We start from the raw sequence: 16,138 nt of genomic DNA on the forward strand, positions 1-16,138 counted from the left end.
TTCTTCTGCAGTTGTATAGGGCTCTGGTGAGACCACATCTGGAGTATTGTGTTCAGTTTTGGTCTCCTAATTTGAGGAAGGACATCCTTGTGATTGAGGCAGTGCAGCTTAGGTTCATGAGATTGATTCCTGGGATGGCGGGACTGTCGTATGAGGAAAGATTGAAAAGACTAGGCTTGTATTCACTGGAGTTTAGAAGGATGAGGGGATATCTTATAGAAACATATCAAATTATAAAAGGACTGAACAAGCTAGATGCAGGAAAAATGTTCCCAATGTTGGGCAGAACCAGGGGCCACAGTCTTAGAATAAAGGGGAGGCCATTTAAAACCAAGGTGAGAATAAACCTTTTCACCCAGAGAGTTGTGAATTTGTGGAATTCCCTGCCACAGAGGGCAGTGGAGGCCAAACCACTGGATGGATTTAAGAGAGAGTTAGATAGAGCTCTAGGGGCTAGTGGAGTCAAGGGATATGGGGAGAAGGCAGGCACGGGTTATTGATTGGGACGATCAGCCATGATCACAATGAATGGCGGTGCTGCCTCGAAGGGCCGAATGGCCTCCTCCTGCACCTATTTTCTATGTTTCTATGAGACCCTTCTTCAGACTCTAATAACAGAAAATGCTGGGAATACTCAGCAGGTCAGACAGCATCTCTGAAGAAAGAAAGAGTTAATGTTTTAGGCCCAGGATGTTTCATCAGAATTGGAAAAAGTGGGAAAACACGGTGTGTTAAGTTAAGAGAGATAAAATGGTGGAGAGAACAAGGGGAATCTCTGTGATAGGATGGCGATTAGGGTTGAAGACCTGCACAAAATGCTGGAATAACTCAACGGGTCAGACGGCATCTCTAGAGAAAAGGAACACATTAGGGACAATTTACAGAAGCCAATTAAACTTACAAACCCGTCCGCCTTTGGAGTGTGGGAGGAACCCGGAAGACCCGGAGAAAAGCCACGCAGGTCACAGGGAGAATGTACAAACTCAATACAGACAACACCCGCAAACAGGATCCGAGTCTCTGGCGCTGTGAGGCAGCAGTTCTACCGCTGTGCCATTGTGCTACCCTGGCAAAAATGGGCAAACGCATCTCCTGCAGTTGTGTGGGAAAATGCTGCAAGTAGTGTCTGAACCTTTCCGATTAGATTTTTAGCCACGTCCGTGTCAGAATTGAAGGACGTTCCTTTAGGAAGATGAGGAGGAATTTCTTTAGTCAGAGGGTGGTGAATCTGTGGTATTCATTGCCACAGAAGGCTGTGGAGGACAAGTCAGTGGATAGAGATGAAGGCAGAGATAGACACTGTAGATTCTTGATTTGTGCTGGTGTCAGGGGTTATGGGGAGAAGGCAGGAGAATGAGGTTAGGAGGGAGAGATAGATCAGCCATGATTGAATGGTGGAGTAGACTTGATGGGCCGAATGGCCTAATTCTGCTCCTATCACACGAGGCTGCAAAGGGATAGTAACTCCCACATCCTGCTTCGCACCCACCTCCTGACCATTCATGATCTTCTCCATGTGGCCAACATCCCTGAAGAAAACCTGCTCCAGATACATCTTCTCCAGCCAGCTCCTCTTGTGCTCCCACTGCCTGTACAGATCTGACCTCTCCTTCTGTAGACTATCGACCTTGTCTTGGACCTAGAGAGAAAGAAATAGGAAGGATTAGACGCAAACACAAGGGGACTGCTGGACAAAACAAGAAATAAAACCAGCTTTGGGCCATTCAGATCCTCGTTCTTGCTCTCTCATTTCGTTAGATCAAGGCTAATTATTTTTTAGTTTAGTTTAGAGATACAGCGTGGAGACAGGCCCTTCAGCCCACCGAGTCCGCACCGACCAGCGATCCCTGCGCACTGTCCTACACGCACTATGGACAATTTACATTTATACCAAACCATTTAACCTACAGACCTGTACGTCTTTGGAGTGTGAGAGGAAGCTCCCAGAGAAAACACTCGCAGGTCACGGGAAGAACGGACAAACTCCGCATAGACAGCACCTGTTGTCAGGATGGAACCCAGCGCTGTAAGGTAGCAACACTACCGCTGTGCCACCGTGCCGCCCCTAATGATCTTTTACATCAGCATCACGTTCGGGCACGAACGACATCCCGTAATTCCGATTAGGGGGAGGGATTGAAGGTGGGAAACAAGAGGGAGAGAAAGCAGAGGGGCAAAAGACGGGGCAAGGTGAGGGTAGGGTGCATGAGATGGAAAGAGAGAGCGGACAAGGAGGGGGGGGGGGAGAGGAGGGGAAGAGGGGGGAGCAGTGGGGGTGAGGGGGAGAGAGTGGGGACAAAGGGGAGGAGGGTGGGCAGAAGAAAGTGGGGAGGGGCGAAGATAGAGGGGGAGAGAGTGGGGGAGAGGGGTGAGATTGGGGGAGAAAGCGGGGGGAGAGACGGTGGGAAGAGAGAGGGGAGAGGTGAGAAGGGGAGAGAGAAGGGAGAGGGGGAGAGTCGGTGGAGAAAGAGGGGTGGGGTAGAGGGGAGGAGAAGGGGTGGGAGAGGTGGGGTGTGGGGGAGAGGGGGGGGGGGGTAGAGGGGAGGAGAGAGGGGAAAGAGTGGGTGTTGGAGGCTAGAGGAGGGGTGAGGGAGAGTGGGATAGGTGACACAGTGGAGAGGGATAGAGGGGGGGAGAGGGGGAAGAAGAAAGGGGAGGAGAGAGATGAGGGAGGGGGAGCGGGGGAGAGAGAGTGGAAGGTGGGGCAGAGGGGAGGACAAAGAGGGGGAGGGGGAGAATGGAGCGGGGGACAGAAGGAGGTGACGGGGGGGGGTGGGGTAGGGAGGGGGAGAGGGAGGGTATGAGGAGAATGGGAAAGAGTGGGGGATAAAGGGGAGGTGGGGAGGGAGGAGGGGGAGGGAGGGCAGAGAGGGGAGGAGGAGAGAGGGGGAGAGAGGGGGAGAGAGAAGGGAGAGAGGGGAGGAGAAGGGAGAGAGGGGAGGAGGGGGAGGGAGGAGCGCAGAGGGGGGCAAGCGGGGTGGAGTGAAGGGGAGGGGGACAGGGGAAAAGTGAGTGGGGAACGAGAAGGGTAGGGAGGCAGTGTGGGGTAGTTGAGGATAGAGGTGGAGAGAGGGGGAAAGGGGGAGAGAGGAGGTAGAGGGGGAGAGGGAGGGAGGGGAGAAGGAAATATGGCAGGGGTGAGAGGAAGAGACGGGTGGGATATAAGGGGGTATTGAGGGGAGTCTAGAGGGGGAGGTGAGGGGTACAGTGGAGATGGGAGAAAGATGACAGGAGAGAGGGAAGCATGGGGGGAGCATTGAGGAGGAGATGGGGAAGAGGAGGATAAATGGAGAGAGAGTGGGAGAGATGGGTTGAGGGGGGGGGGCAGAGAATGGAAAGCAACTAAAGAGCAGGTGAATGGGAGAGGGAGAGGAAAAAATATGGGCGAGAAATGAGAGAGAGGAGGAGATGGAGAGGGGAGGTGGGGGAGAGGAGGGAGGCTGGCGAGAGAGGGGAGGCAAGGAGGTTAGTGGGAGAGGACAGAGGGAAGAGGTGAGGAGAGGCAGGAGGAGGTGGGAGGGAAGTGAAGGCATATGAAGGGTTGGGGAGGCCATAAATGGTGGAAGGAAAGAGAAAGAAGGTCTATTTGAGAGATCGACGGCACAGTGGTCAAGTTGCTGACCGGCGTGGGTTTTCTTCCGAGATCTTCAGTTTCCTCCCACACGCCAAAGACCAAGGTTTAATTGGCTTGGTGTCAATGTAAACATTGTCCCGAGTGTGTGCGATAGTGTTAATGTGCGGGGATCGCTGGTCGGTGCGGACTCGGTCGGCAGAAGGGCCTGTTTCCGCGCTGTATCTCTAAAACTAAACTCAACAATCAGGCTTGTGGGTGAGGCAATATTAAACGATTGGACGGCAAAGCAAGATTCAAGATTCAAGAGAGTTTTATGTCATGTGTCCCAGATAGGACAATGAAATTCTTGCTTTGCTTCAGCACAACAGAATATAGTAGGCATGAATACAGAGCAGATCAGTGTGTCCATATACCATTGAATATATATATATACACATATAAATATGCAGATAAAGTGCAAAAGGTTCTTAAAGTGCAGAGTTTTGTTTGAGTTGAGTTTAATAGCCTGATGGCTGTGGGGAAGCAGCTATTCCTGAACCTGGATGTTGCAGATTTCAGGCTCCTGTACCTTCTACCTGAAGGCAGCGGGGAGATGAGTGTGTGGCCAGGATGGTGTGGGTCCCTGATGATGCTGCCCTTGATGGTGAGGGTGGGAAAGTGAAGGGAGGACATGGTGGAAGCAGCGAGTTGGGGGAAAAGTGACGGAGAAAGAATAAAGAAGAAAGGATGGAAGCATTAAAAGAGAGTTTGGGAATTTCCGGACGGGAAGTGAAGAAGTCCGGAGAAAAGAGAAAGCACCAGGAATGGAGAATGTCCTCACTTCTCTGGAGTTTGATGGCTCCAGCTGCAGGATCTCGTGGCCGAGGCTGACCAAATGCCCGAACACCTCTTCCCTGGCATCGATTTCAGCCCGAATCTGCTGGTGTTGGTTGAGTTTTAAATCAGTCGTGGAGCTGTCTCTGGTCGTTTCCTCCAGCTTCATCTCTCTTGTCAACCCAGCCGACCAGGAGAAGTAATCCCGTACCTAGGAGGTGCAGAGGCCAGAATATGCTTGGTCAGGGAGGGTGAATACGTGGGGGACGGAGCAGCACAGCGCAGGGACAGGCCCTTCAGCCCACAATGTCTGCTGCCATCTTGATGCCTGCATCTTCCCAGTGGCTCTACAAATGCCTCTGCAATGTTGCCATCGTATCTGCGTCCGCTGCTTCCCCAGCAGTGTATGCTAGGCACCCACCCACTCCCTGTGTTGCTAAACACTTTAACTCCCTTTCCCATTCTCATACTGTCCTGGGCCTCCTCCACTGTCAGAGTGAGGCCTAGCGCAAATTGGAGGAACAGCACCTCATATTTTGCTGGGTCAGCTGACACCCCAGTCGTGTGAACATTGACTTCTCCAACTTCAAGTAGCCCTTGCTTTCCCTCCCTCTCCCACACGAGTTCTCCAACTAGTTCTACTGTCCTCCTGATTAAATTTTACTGTTTGTATACTTCGTTGTCACCTTCCCCTCATCCAACAGTGAACCATTCCCCATTCCCTTGATCAACGTCTGCTTTGATCTGTCGTTTTCACACCTTACCCTTCCTTGTCTCCGTGTCTCCCTCTCCCTCTCCCCTGACCCTGTCTAAAGAAGGGTCTCGACCCGAAACGTCACCCATTTCTTCTCTCCAGAGATGCTGCCTGTCCCGCTGAGTTACTCCAGCATTTTGTGTCTACCTCTGTGTAAAAGACTTGCTTTGTAAATCTCCCTTATAGAAGCAAAAACCATTACAATTGTTAACCTTAAACTTCAAATAACTTTTAGATATAAATGACTGTCATATTGTGTGTAAATTCATTTTATCACAAAGCAGTTATTTGGCTATCTGTACATCAGACCACCCTAGAAACACCATACAATTTGCCCTGTGTTTGAGCTCTAACCCACAGTTCTGCTATTTCAGCCTTTCTTCACCCCCAATTCCTTAAGGATCTCATATTATTTCAAGAGGAATAGGCCACATGGACCTGTGCCCCAGCCATTTCTCTTTCAAGCAATAGCCATTAAACTCCATTATTGCATTGGTGTTTGTAAGATTTAGTTTGGTTTAGTTGGAGATCCAAGTCCGCACCGACCAGCGATCCCCGCACATTAACTCTACCCGACAAACACTAGGGACAATTTACGACCTTTACCGAGGCCAATTAACCTACAAACCTGTACGTCTTGAAGCCCTATCCCACAGTACGAGTTCATTCCAAGAGCTCTCCCGAGTTTGCCCTGATTCGAACTCGGAGATTTACGGTAATGGCCGCTCGTCGGTACTCGGGGCTCTCGTGGACATATTGAAAAATCTTCACGAGTCTTCCCGAGCTTACCTGCCGTTAGCGAGTCTTCCCAAGTACCTGCCATTAGCGTTACAAGCTACTTAGAAATGTCCCCGAGCTCCGACGTACACGCTACGTTCATTCTCCGTACTCACCACGAGTTTGATTTTTTTTAAACTCGGGAGAGCTCTTGGAATGAACTCGTACCGTGGGACAGGGCTATCAGGAGTGTGGGAGGAAACAGAAGAACTCGGAGAAAATCCATGCGGATCACGGGGAAGACAGCACCCGTAGTCAGAGTCGAACCTGGGACCTGGGGCTCTGGCACTGCAAGGCAGCAACTCTACCGCAGCGCCACCATGCAGCCTATTTTGATGTATACAAAATGGCCACCTTTGTGTTAATGTATTTCCAATGTGACAACACCTCTTTACAAACTTCTTCATTGCCTTAGTATGTCTCGGGGTTGCTGAAGGTTCTACATTCACCAGATAAAAGCTGTCCAGGGTCTGACCTCCCCAGAGGAGCATGGGTGAAGCTCAACAGACTTGGTACTGGAGTTGGGCGTTTCAATGCCAGCGTGTGGAGATGGGGGCTCCCTCCGCCAGAGCCCAGCCTGTGAATGCGGAGCAGAACAACAGACAGCCAACCATGTCATCTCTGGGTGCCCTCTCTACCACCCACCAAATGGAGCTGTGTCTGTCAGGGCCTGGCAGACATTGACGCCAAGAGAGACAACCAACCTGGCTGCTCAACACCTGGCTTGAGATCTAACTATTCCTTTGGTTTATTTACGTTTCATTCACAAGAAGAAGAAGTTCTACATTAACACTAGTCTTGCTATTTTCTGTTTCCACAATTTTCCTTCCAAAGATACTCACCAGCGCCAGGAACTGTTGGATTTTACAGGCCTGCTCCAGAAGTTCTCTTCGCTGCTCCACTTTACTCCTGAGACTCTCCCAGTTCTCAACCACTGCCTGTTGCTGGGCCTGCAGGGCTGCACTCTGCTGCATGGTGCACCTGTGCAGCACACTGTCTGCTACATCCACCAGCTCCTGCAACTGAGACCACAAGGAAAATAGTTGTCCCACAAAGTTAATCTGCAAGTCGAATCAGTAGCAAAGAAGGCAAACAAAATGCTAGCATTTATTTCACCTGGGCTAGAATGCAACAAACAGGGATGTAATGCTAAGGCTCTATAAGGCACTGGTCAGGCCGCATTTGGAGTATTGTGAGCAATTTTGGGCCTCATATCTGAGGAAGGATGTGCTGGCTCTGGATAGGGTCCAGAGGAAGTTTAAAAGAATGGTGCCAGCAATGAGTGGGTTAACATATGATGAGCGTTTGTCGGCACTGGGCCTGTACTCGCTGGAGTTCAGAAGGATGAGGGGCGGGGGACCTCATTGAAACACACAGAATAGTGAAAGGCCTGGATAGAGTGGATGTGGAGAGGATGTTTCCACTAGTGGGAGAGTCTAGGACTAGAGGTTTTCAGCCTCAGAAATAAAGGACGTTCCTTTAGGAAGGAGATGAGGAGGAATTTCCTTAGTCAGAGGGTGGTGAATCTGTGGAATACTTTGTCAAAGAAGGCTGTTGAGGTCTTCAATGGATATTTTTAAAGTAGAGATAGATAGATAGATTCTTGATTAGTACGGGTGTCAGAGGTTATGGGGAGAAGGCAGGAGAATGGGGTTAGGAGGGAGAGATAGATGAGCCATGATTGAATGGCGGAGAGGACTTGATGGGCTGAATGGCCTAATTCTGCTCCTATCACATGAATTTATGACCTTATATCATGATGCTATCTCTGAATCACACTATCTGCTGGACACTTTAACTCCCCCTCCCATTCCCACACTGACCTTTCTGTCCTGGGCCTCCTCCATTGTCAGAGTGAGGCCCAAAGCAAATTGGAGGAACAGCACTTCATATTTTGCTTGGGCAGCTTACACCCCAGCAGTATGAATATTGAATTCTCTAACTTCACGTAACCCTTGCTTTCTCTCTATCCATCCCTCCCCCACCCTTGTTTTCCTACTAGTTTCACAGTCCCCCTGATTAATTTTAGTTTATAGGCCTGGTTGTCACATTCCCCTCAGCTGACAATGAGCCATTCTACATTTCCTTTGAGCATTGTCTGCTTTGATCTGTCCTTTTCACACCTTGCATGGTATTTGCACCCTTCCATATCTCTAGTCTCCCTCTCCCCTGACTCTCAGTCTGGAGAAGGGTCTCGACCCGAAACGTCACCCATTCCTTCTATCCAGAGATGCTGCCTGACCCGCAGACTGACACAAACCGACTCTTGGTACATCAACCTCTCTTCACGTAATTAGGGATGGTGGCTAATACACAAGCGCCATCAGAAAATAGGGGATGGACATGTACAGCACAATTCTCTGACAGGCTGCGGAGGCTGGAATCAATTGGAGCCTTTGAGGTAGACTGTGTATGAGTAGGGAGTAAAGTAGTGTGGAAACACGACCCCGTGAGTGTAGAGCAAGCGGGACACTGTGAGAGAGAGGGGGTGAGAGCAGGGGCGGAAATCCCGGGGGGCCCAGCGGGACACGTTCCCCCCTCTGTTTTGAGAGGTGGGGGGGACAGTCCCCCCCAAGTTTTTGTAATCCGGATTTTAAAACCGAGTGAAATCTCCGCTTTCCGTGAGACAGTGGGGGTGGGGCTGCTGATCGAGGGTGCCGATTGGATGAGAGAGACGTCGGTCAGCAGGCAATGGGGGCGGGACATGATGATTCAGCCCGATCATTGGAGGAGGGAGACGTGCCAAAACAATCTCGGCACAGACCTGCGCCTCATCCGCAGCCAGGATTGATCCCGGGTCTCCAACGCTGCAATCGCTGCCGAACCGCCACTGGACCATCCCCGACTGCCCCCCCTCCCACGCCCGCGGGTGGCCAGAGACTTCGGGAGTCATACGGGTGCGGTGCCCCCAGGCCCACAGCCAGCGCAGAGAAGCAGCGCTAAACCCAGCTCAACTCTGCCTCTCACGCCAGGTTAACCTACAGCCCTGCCTGGACTTGCGGGAAATACGGCCCAGGAAAAGCAGCACTGGTGTCCCTTCAGTCCAGGCAGGGCTGTAAGTTAACCCGGTGAAACAGGCAGAGTTGAGCTGCATTTAGCACTGGATTGAGCCTCCAAAGCCTCGCGCGCGTGTGTGTGTGTGTGTGTGTGAGTGTGTGTGTGTGTGTGTGTGTGTGTTGTGTGTGTGTGTGTGTGTGTGTGTCTGTGTGTGTGTGTGTGTGTGTGTGTGTGTGTGTGTGTGTGTGTGTGTGTGTGTGTGTGTGTGTGTGTGTGTGTGTGTGTGTGTGTGTGTGTGAGTGTGCGCATGCGGCTGCCAAAAAAATGTGTGTCCCCTGTCCCCTCCATATTCTGATAGGGATTTCCGTGCCTGAGTGAGAGGGAGGGGAGAGAGGAGGACAGGGATAAGGAGGAAGGGGAAGAGGAGAGGGATGATGACAGGGAGAAGGTGAGAGAGGGAAGGGAGAACGAGAGGGGGATGAGGGGGGAGGGGAGAGAGACAAAAGAAAGGAGAGGAGTATGAGGAGAGAGAACTGGAGAAAGAGGAGAGGGGGGGGAGGGTGAGGGAGGAGTGGGAGAGAGGGGGAGAATGAGAGATGGGGAGAGGAGGGAAGAGGAGGAAGCCGTGGGTTAGAGAGAGAGAGAGTGGAGCGAGAGAGAAGGGACAGAAGAGGACACAGAGATAAGGTTTGGTATATCATAAGTTACTACTGGGAAAATCAAATACTAGAGGGCATGGCTTTAAGGTGAGAGGGGCAAGGTTTAAAGGAGATATGCGAGGCAACATGTTTTACACAAAGGGTGAGGAATGCCTGGCGTTGGTGATTGAGGCAGATATGATGGGCTTTTGTATAGGCACTTGAATATGAAGGAATCCAGGGATATGGATTATACACAGGTAGATAAGAGATGGTCTTGGAATCATGGTCTGCACAGACATTTTGGGCCGAAGGGCCTGTTTTATGCTGTTGTTTTATGTTCTATGTTCTATGAAAGAGAAGACAGACCATGTTGCCCAGAAACATCAAATGAGCCAGAGGGAAGATAGCACAAAGACACCACCAGCTACATAATAAATTACCTCTGCTCGGTTAATTCTTTACCTTTCAGGTGGTGTGAGGATCTATAATGCAAGTCAACATAGTACTGTGTAGGGAGGAACTGCAGATAGACACAAAATGCTGGAGTAACTCAGCGGGACAGGCAGCATCTCTGGAGAGAAGTAATGGGTGTTGTTTCGGGTCGAGACCCTTCTTCAGACTGAATCAGGTGAAAGGGAGATAGAGATAAGGAAGTGTAAAGTGTGAAAACAAGACAAAGGGGGTGGAGATCAAGGAAAATGTAGAGTAGATCGTTGTTAGCTAGGAGAAGGTGGCAACAAAAGCAAAGAGATAAAATGTAAATGAGGACAGTCAGACTAGTTGGAGAACTGGGAAGGTGGTGGGGATGGAGAGAGAGGGAAGGTAAAGGTTACTTGATGTTAGAGAAGTCAATATTCATAGCGTTGGGGTGTAAGCTGTACAACAAAATATGCTGCTGTTCCTCCAATTTACACTGGGCCTCACTCTGACAATGGAGGAGGCCCAGGACAGAAAGGTCAGTGTGGGAATGGGAGGGGGAGTTAAAGTGTCCAGCAACCGGGAGATCAGGTAGGTTCAGGCGGACTGAGCGGAGGTGTTCAGCGAAACGATCGCCGAGCCTGCGCTTGGTCTCGCCGATATATAGGAGTCCACACCTGGAACAGCAGATACAGTAGATGAGGTTGGAGGAGGTGCAAGTGAACCTCTGCTTCACTTGAAAAGACTGTCGGGGTCCTTGGACGGAGTCGAGGGGGGAGGTAAACGCACAGGTGTTGCATCTCCTGCGGTTGCAGGGGAAAGTGCCTGGGGAGGGGGTGGTTAGGGTGGGAAGGGATGAGTCGACCAGGGAGTTGCGGACGGGAACGGTCTCCGCGGAATGTGGAAAGGGGTGGAGATGGGAAGATGTGACTAGTGGTGGAATCCCGTTGGAGGTGGCGAAAATGCTGGAGGATTATGTGTTGTATGTGACGGCTGATGGGGTGGAAGGTGATGACTGGGGGGGACTCTGTCCCTGTTATGACAGGGGAGAGGGGGATCAAGAGTGGAGCTGCGGGATATCGAGGAGACCCTAGAAGAGGGGAACCCCCTTTCCCTAAAGAATGAGGACATCTCGGATATCCTGATATAGAACACCTCATCTTGAGCGCAGATGCGGCGTAGACGGAAGAATTGGGAGTCGGGGGATAGAGCCTCTACAGGAAGCAGGGTGTGAAGAAGTGTAGTCTAGATAGCTGTGGGAGTCAGTGGGTTTATAAAAACATTTCATTGTTGGCTGAGGGGGGGGGGGGGGGGTGACAACGAGGTAATCAAACAATAAAATTCATCTGGAGGACAGTGAAACTAGTAGGAGAACTAGGATTGAAGAGGGATAGAGAGAGAGGATGCAAGGGTAATTTGAAGTCAGTGTTCATACTGCTGGGGTGTAAGCCAAACCAAGCAAAATATGGTATTGTATTCAATTTATTGTCATTATCTCATAGAGACAACGAAATGGATTTTCCTTACAGTCAAGTAAGATGAAAATAAATAATAAATAAAGAAATATTTTATTTAATAAAATTTATTTATAAAAATAAAAGTATGAGGTGCTGTTCCTCCAATTTGCGCTGGGTCTCACTCTGAGTGGAGGAGACCCAGGACAGAATGGGAATGGGAGGGGGAGTTATAGTGTTTGGCAACCGGGAGATCGTGTAGTACTATCACCTGTAAATATAGCTCATACTGCTCCATTCTAATGGCCGTAGTGATGTGGTATAAAATTAAAAGAGTCTTCTACCTGTTGCTCAACCCCTGGCAGTTCGTGCTCCAGCCCTTCATGTACATGTAGCTGCGCCTGAACGCTCTGACGGTCACTTGCAATGTCATCAGGAATGCTTTTACGTTTCTCCTGGAGAGACAGAAACAAAGGGTGTAAGACAATACATTGGTGCTCCCAGGCTGTGAGCTCATTCCTGGTTCATCCCTGCCCTCGGGAAGAAGGTTCAGGAGCCTGGAAAGTGTAACGACCAGGTTCAGGAACAGCTTCTTCTCTGTAGCCATCAGACTATTACACACTGTAACCTCCAAATAAGCTCTGAACTACATGGATTATTATTGCTATTATTGCGCTGTTATTGTTTGTTTGTTTTATTATGTGTACGTTTGAGTGTGCGTGTATACGTATGTGTGTGTGTGTGTGTGTGTGTGTGTATGTGTGTGTGTGTATATATATATCCACACACACACAAACACACAGATATTGTATATAGGTATGTTGCAAAGCCTACCTGAAGCGTCGCTGAAAATCTGTCGTTGCGGGTGTGCGCGATGTTGGCGCCGTTTAGAGGGGGCGGGTTTAAAACGCGATTTTCTCTAGGCTGTTCAAATCGAAGATGTTCAGCCTAGTTAATTATTAACGAAAAATCGCTGGAAGACCCCGTCGCAAAAGCTATTATTAGTTTTAAAGGCCTCGTATAATAGTTATAGTAGTTTAAAAATCAATCTCTAAACCCGCGACCACCGGCAGCTGTCAGGGTCTCATAGAGCAAATAACTGAAGGTAGGCTGCATATTTTTACATTAAAAAGGGCTTCTTAAGATCCCTTTATACAACGTTTAATATTGCGAGTAGCTCATTTTGGGCGCATTATATCCCGCAGTATTTTTCTGGGCATTTGAGGGCACAAATCTACCGCAATGTGAACGTTCTAAACCAGCGCGTTCACAGGATCCCACTAGAAAGCTGATTTAAAATTGACTTTAATTTACAGCAATTAAAGACTAAATTCCTTCCATTTGGCCTATAAATTAATGTAAATGAGATTTAAAAATCATGTTTTATTGTGAATTATTTATGAATATTATTTGGACACTTAGGCTATTTAAAAATGTTAATCATTTATTAAGAAATGGATAGATGTTTAGATCTAGTAATTGAAGTTTGAAATTAGCTACACTTGGGTAACTAACTAATTATATGCTTTAATTTCAGGTCATCCAAGAAAGATTATTTTATATTTGTTTCAGAATGCTTCAATCTATGATAACTGAAAATTTCATTCAGTTCTTTTAATTTTTAAGAAAGTTATGGGCTTTTGACTGTTCACGATCACAGCTTTTATGTTATGTCCATAGAAAATCAATAGGGAACAAGATGCTCATTTCCCAGTATGAAAATGGCCATAACTTTTTAAATACTTGAGATATGAAAGTGAATTAGGTGTCAAATTAAACTTCTTTTTATGCTTTATCTGATGGGATAAATTACAGACTTGATTTTTTAAATCTCAAAATTTTGTAACATTGCTACTGTATATATAGGAAGGAACTGCAGATGCCGGTTTAAACCCAAGATAGACACAAAAAGCTCAGCGGGACAGGCAGCATCTCAGGAGAGAAGGGATTCCACTAGTTTGAAAAAAGTTTTTGACTCGAAACGTCACCTATTCATTCTCTCCAGAGATGCTGCCTGTCCCGCTGAGTTACTCAAGCATTTTGTGTCAACTATATATATGTGTGAGTATGTTTATTTAAATACATTGAACTTTTTTTCTTGTTTATTATATTGTTCACAGTGTACTATGTTTACATATTCTATTGTGCTGCAACAAGTATAGGGCCTGTCCCACTGTACGAGGTAATTCAAGAGTTCTCCCGAGTTTTCCCCTGATTCAAACTCGGATAATGCCCGTAGTGGGTCCGTAGGAGTTCGTGGATGTCCCGTAGCGGCTCGTACGAGTAACGGTAGGTACTCGGGAAATCCGGTAAACTCGTGACGTTTTTTCAACACTGTTAAAAATGTCCACGAGTAAAAAAATACTCGTGATGAAAAAAATGGTTACTTTTTACTCGTACGAGCCGCTACGAGGCATCCACAAACTCCTACGGACCCACTACCGACATTCTCCGAGTTCGAATCAGGTAGACTCGGGAGAACTCTTGAATTACCACGTACAGTGGGACAGGCCCTTTAGGATTTCATTGTTCTATCTGGGACACATGATAATAAAACACTCTTGACTCTTGGGAACAAAAAACAGCCAATACACGGGACCTGGTAGGAGATAAAAGCCCAGGTTCAGTTTAGTTTAGTTTATCACATGTACCGAGGTACAGTCAAAAGCTGTTGCTGCGTGCTAACCAGTCAGTGGAAAGACAAAACATGATTACAATCGATCCATTCACAGTGTACAGATACATGATAAGGGAATAATGTTTAGTGCAACTAAATAGGTGGAGAGTGCAGTTTAATGGCATGAGTGCCGTGTCTAATTTAACATGTATAGCATGTACAAAGTGAGATAATTACAGAGTGAAGTATATCTTCCATTGTCTCATTAAAAGCGCTTCCTCGGCAGGTACAGTGGGTGTTCTATGTAGCGCAGGCAGGTTAGATATGGAATGCATGAGGTTGCAGCTCCTGTTCTGTATTTGAAGAAGGTTGCTCTACAAATTCAGCCCCAGATTCCTACCTTTGGGAACCCAGGGTGGAGAGAACATCTCAAAATGTCCAATATGAGTAGCAGTTAATTCTGGGGCGCTTTGGGCCCAACCCACTGCTAACATGGTTAAGAGTCCCACAGCAAAAGGAGTTGATCTCAATAAATTGGACCAGAATATGTAAGAACCAAATGGCAGAAAGTTGCAGCGAATTGTGGACGCAGCCCAGACCATCACACAAACCGACCTCCCTTCCATTGACTCCATTTATACCTCACGCTGACCCGGCAAGGCCAGCAGCATAATCAAGGACCAGTCGCACCCTGGCCACTCCCTCTTCTCCCCTCTCCCATCGGGCAAAGGTATAGAAGTGTGAAAACGCACACCTCCAGATTCAGGGACAGTTTCTTCCCAGTTGTTATCAGGCATCTGAATCATCCTACCACAACCAGAGAGCAGTCCTGAACTACCTCACTGGTGATCCTTGGACTATCCTTGATCGGACTTGACTGGCTTTATCTTGCACTATACGTTATTCCCTTATCATGTATCTGTACACTGTAAATGGCTCGATTGTAATCATGTTTTGTCTTTCTGCTGACTGGTCAGCACGCAACGAAAGCTTTTCACTGTACCTCGGTACACATGGCAATAGACTGAACTAAACTGAACATGTGTAGCAGCACATATTTCTAGCTATTCCAAAATAGCATCCTGCCAAATTGCAGAAAGGCCAAGGTACCCACCTCAATGTGGGTGAGGGCATCAGCCAGGTCTTGGCTGCACTTGTGAAATTCTGCAGCAACGCGTAGCTTCTGTCCCCTCTTGTGAACTTGCTTCTGCAGACTGCTCCATAAATCCCTGCAAAAAGTGCAAAACATGACAACAGGTCACGGCCATAGGCAAGGGTTAAGAGTCAGGAGCAAACCAAGCAGGTCATCTTATGTTCTACTCTATGCACTGGGTGCCCAGAGGTGAGGATGGTGGGACTAAAATGGAGTCAGAAAGCCAGAAACCCCTTCAAATAATCAACCAGAGGCTGTAATCTCACGCGCTCCATGTATATGTGGAACACAGACTCTTCCAGCCTGCAGGCAGGCAGCTGGCAAGGCTGTGACCTGGCTCAGGAATTGGTTGTATGGGACTCCTTGGTGTGGTACCCTCCACCCCAGGTCCCAGATAAAAAGGGGCAGAATCCGTGCATAGAGGAACCTCCACCGGGGGGAACCTCTCGCGACCGGATGGCATCCCCCCCCCCACCCAACCACATCATGTCTGGGTGGTGGATCAGGGTGAGGACGTGTAGGGTGTGGAGGAGGAGCCCATCCCTGCGACTCGGAGGGGTGTAAAAGGTGTCGAGGAAAGGCGGCTTCTAGGTCCAACGAGTACTTCTGGCTGAGTGGGGTTCAGCACAGCCGGAACTACTTCACACATTCGAGCCTCCCCGACACCCGGTGGGGTGGGACAGGGGGCCGGCCGTTCCCACGACCGGGACATCGCCCTCAGCCGGCGGAGGGGGGCCCCCCGGTCGATTGGCAACCAAGCTCCAGCCTCTTAGACTCAAGTCCAGGTAGAAGCCGGGCATCCTCTGCAGGACAGCACGGATGACACCCACCACCGGTATCAGCGTACCTCCATGAAGGCAGCAGCCCCGCTGGAGAAACTGTGTCACGTGCCAGCACGTGCCACCCGGGAGGACGTTGACGGGACGGGTGCCTCGGCAGGG

General features: G+C 48.9%; 1 protein-coding gene across 1 annotated transcript in view; it reads right to left on the reverse strand.

Annotated features, from left to right (window-relative positions):
* The window catches only part of sptbn5 (spectrin beta, non-erythrocytic 5), a 288,791-nt gene that overhangs the window by 137,741 nt on the left and 134,912 nt on the right, over positions 1-16,138 (reverse strand). Inside the window, exons 31-35 of the mRNA XM_033026595.1 lie at positions 15,159-15,273; positions 11,772-11,882; positions 6,761-6,940; positions 4,395-4,598; positions 1,490-1,639 (exon numbers count right to left, since the gene is read on the reverse strand). Coding sequence (XP_032882486.1) covers positions 1,490-1,639; positions 4,395-4,598; positions 6,761-6,940; positions 11,772-11,882; positions 15,159-15,273 — 760 coding nt within the window. The remainder of the gene's footprint in view (positions 1-1,489; positions 1,640-4,394; positions 4,599-6,760; positions 6,941-11,771; positions 11,883-15,158; positions 15,274-16,138) is intronic.

This window comes from Amblyraja radiata, chromosome 9 (assembly GCF_010909765.2).
Source record: "Amblyraja radiata isolate CabotCenter1 chromosome 9, sAmbRad1.1.pri, whole genome shotgun sequence".
NCBI classification, from domain to species: Eukaryota; Metazoa; Chordata; class Chondrichthyes; order Rajiformes; family Rajidae; genus Amblyraja; species Amblyraja radiata.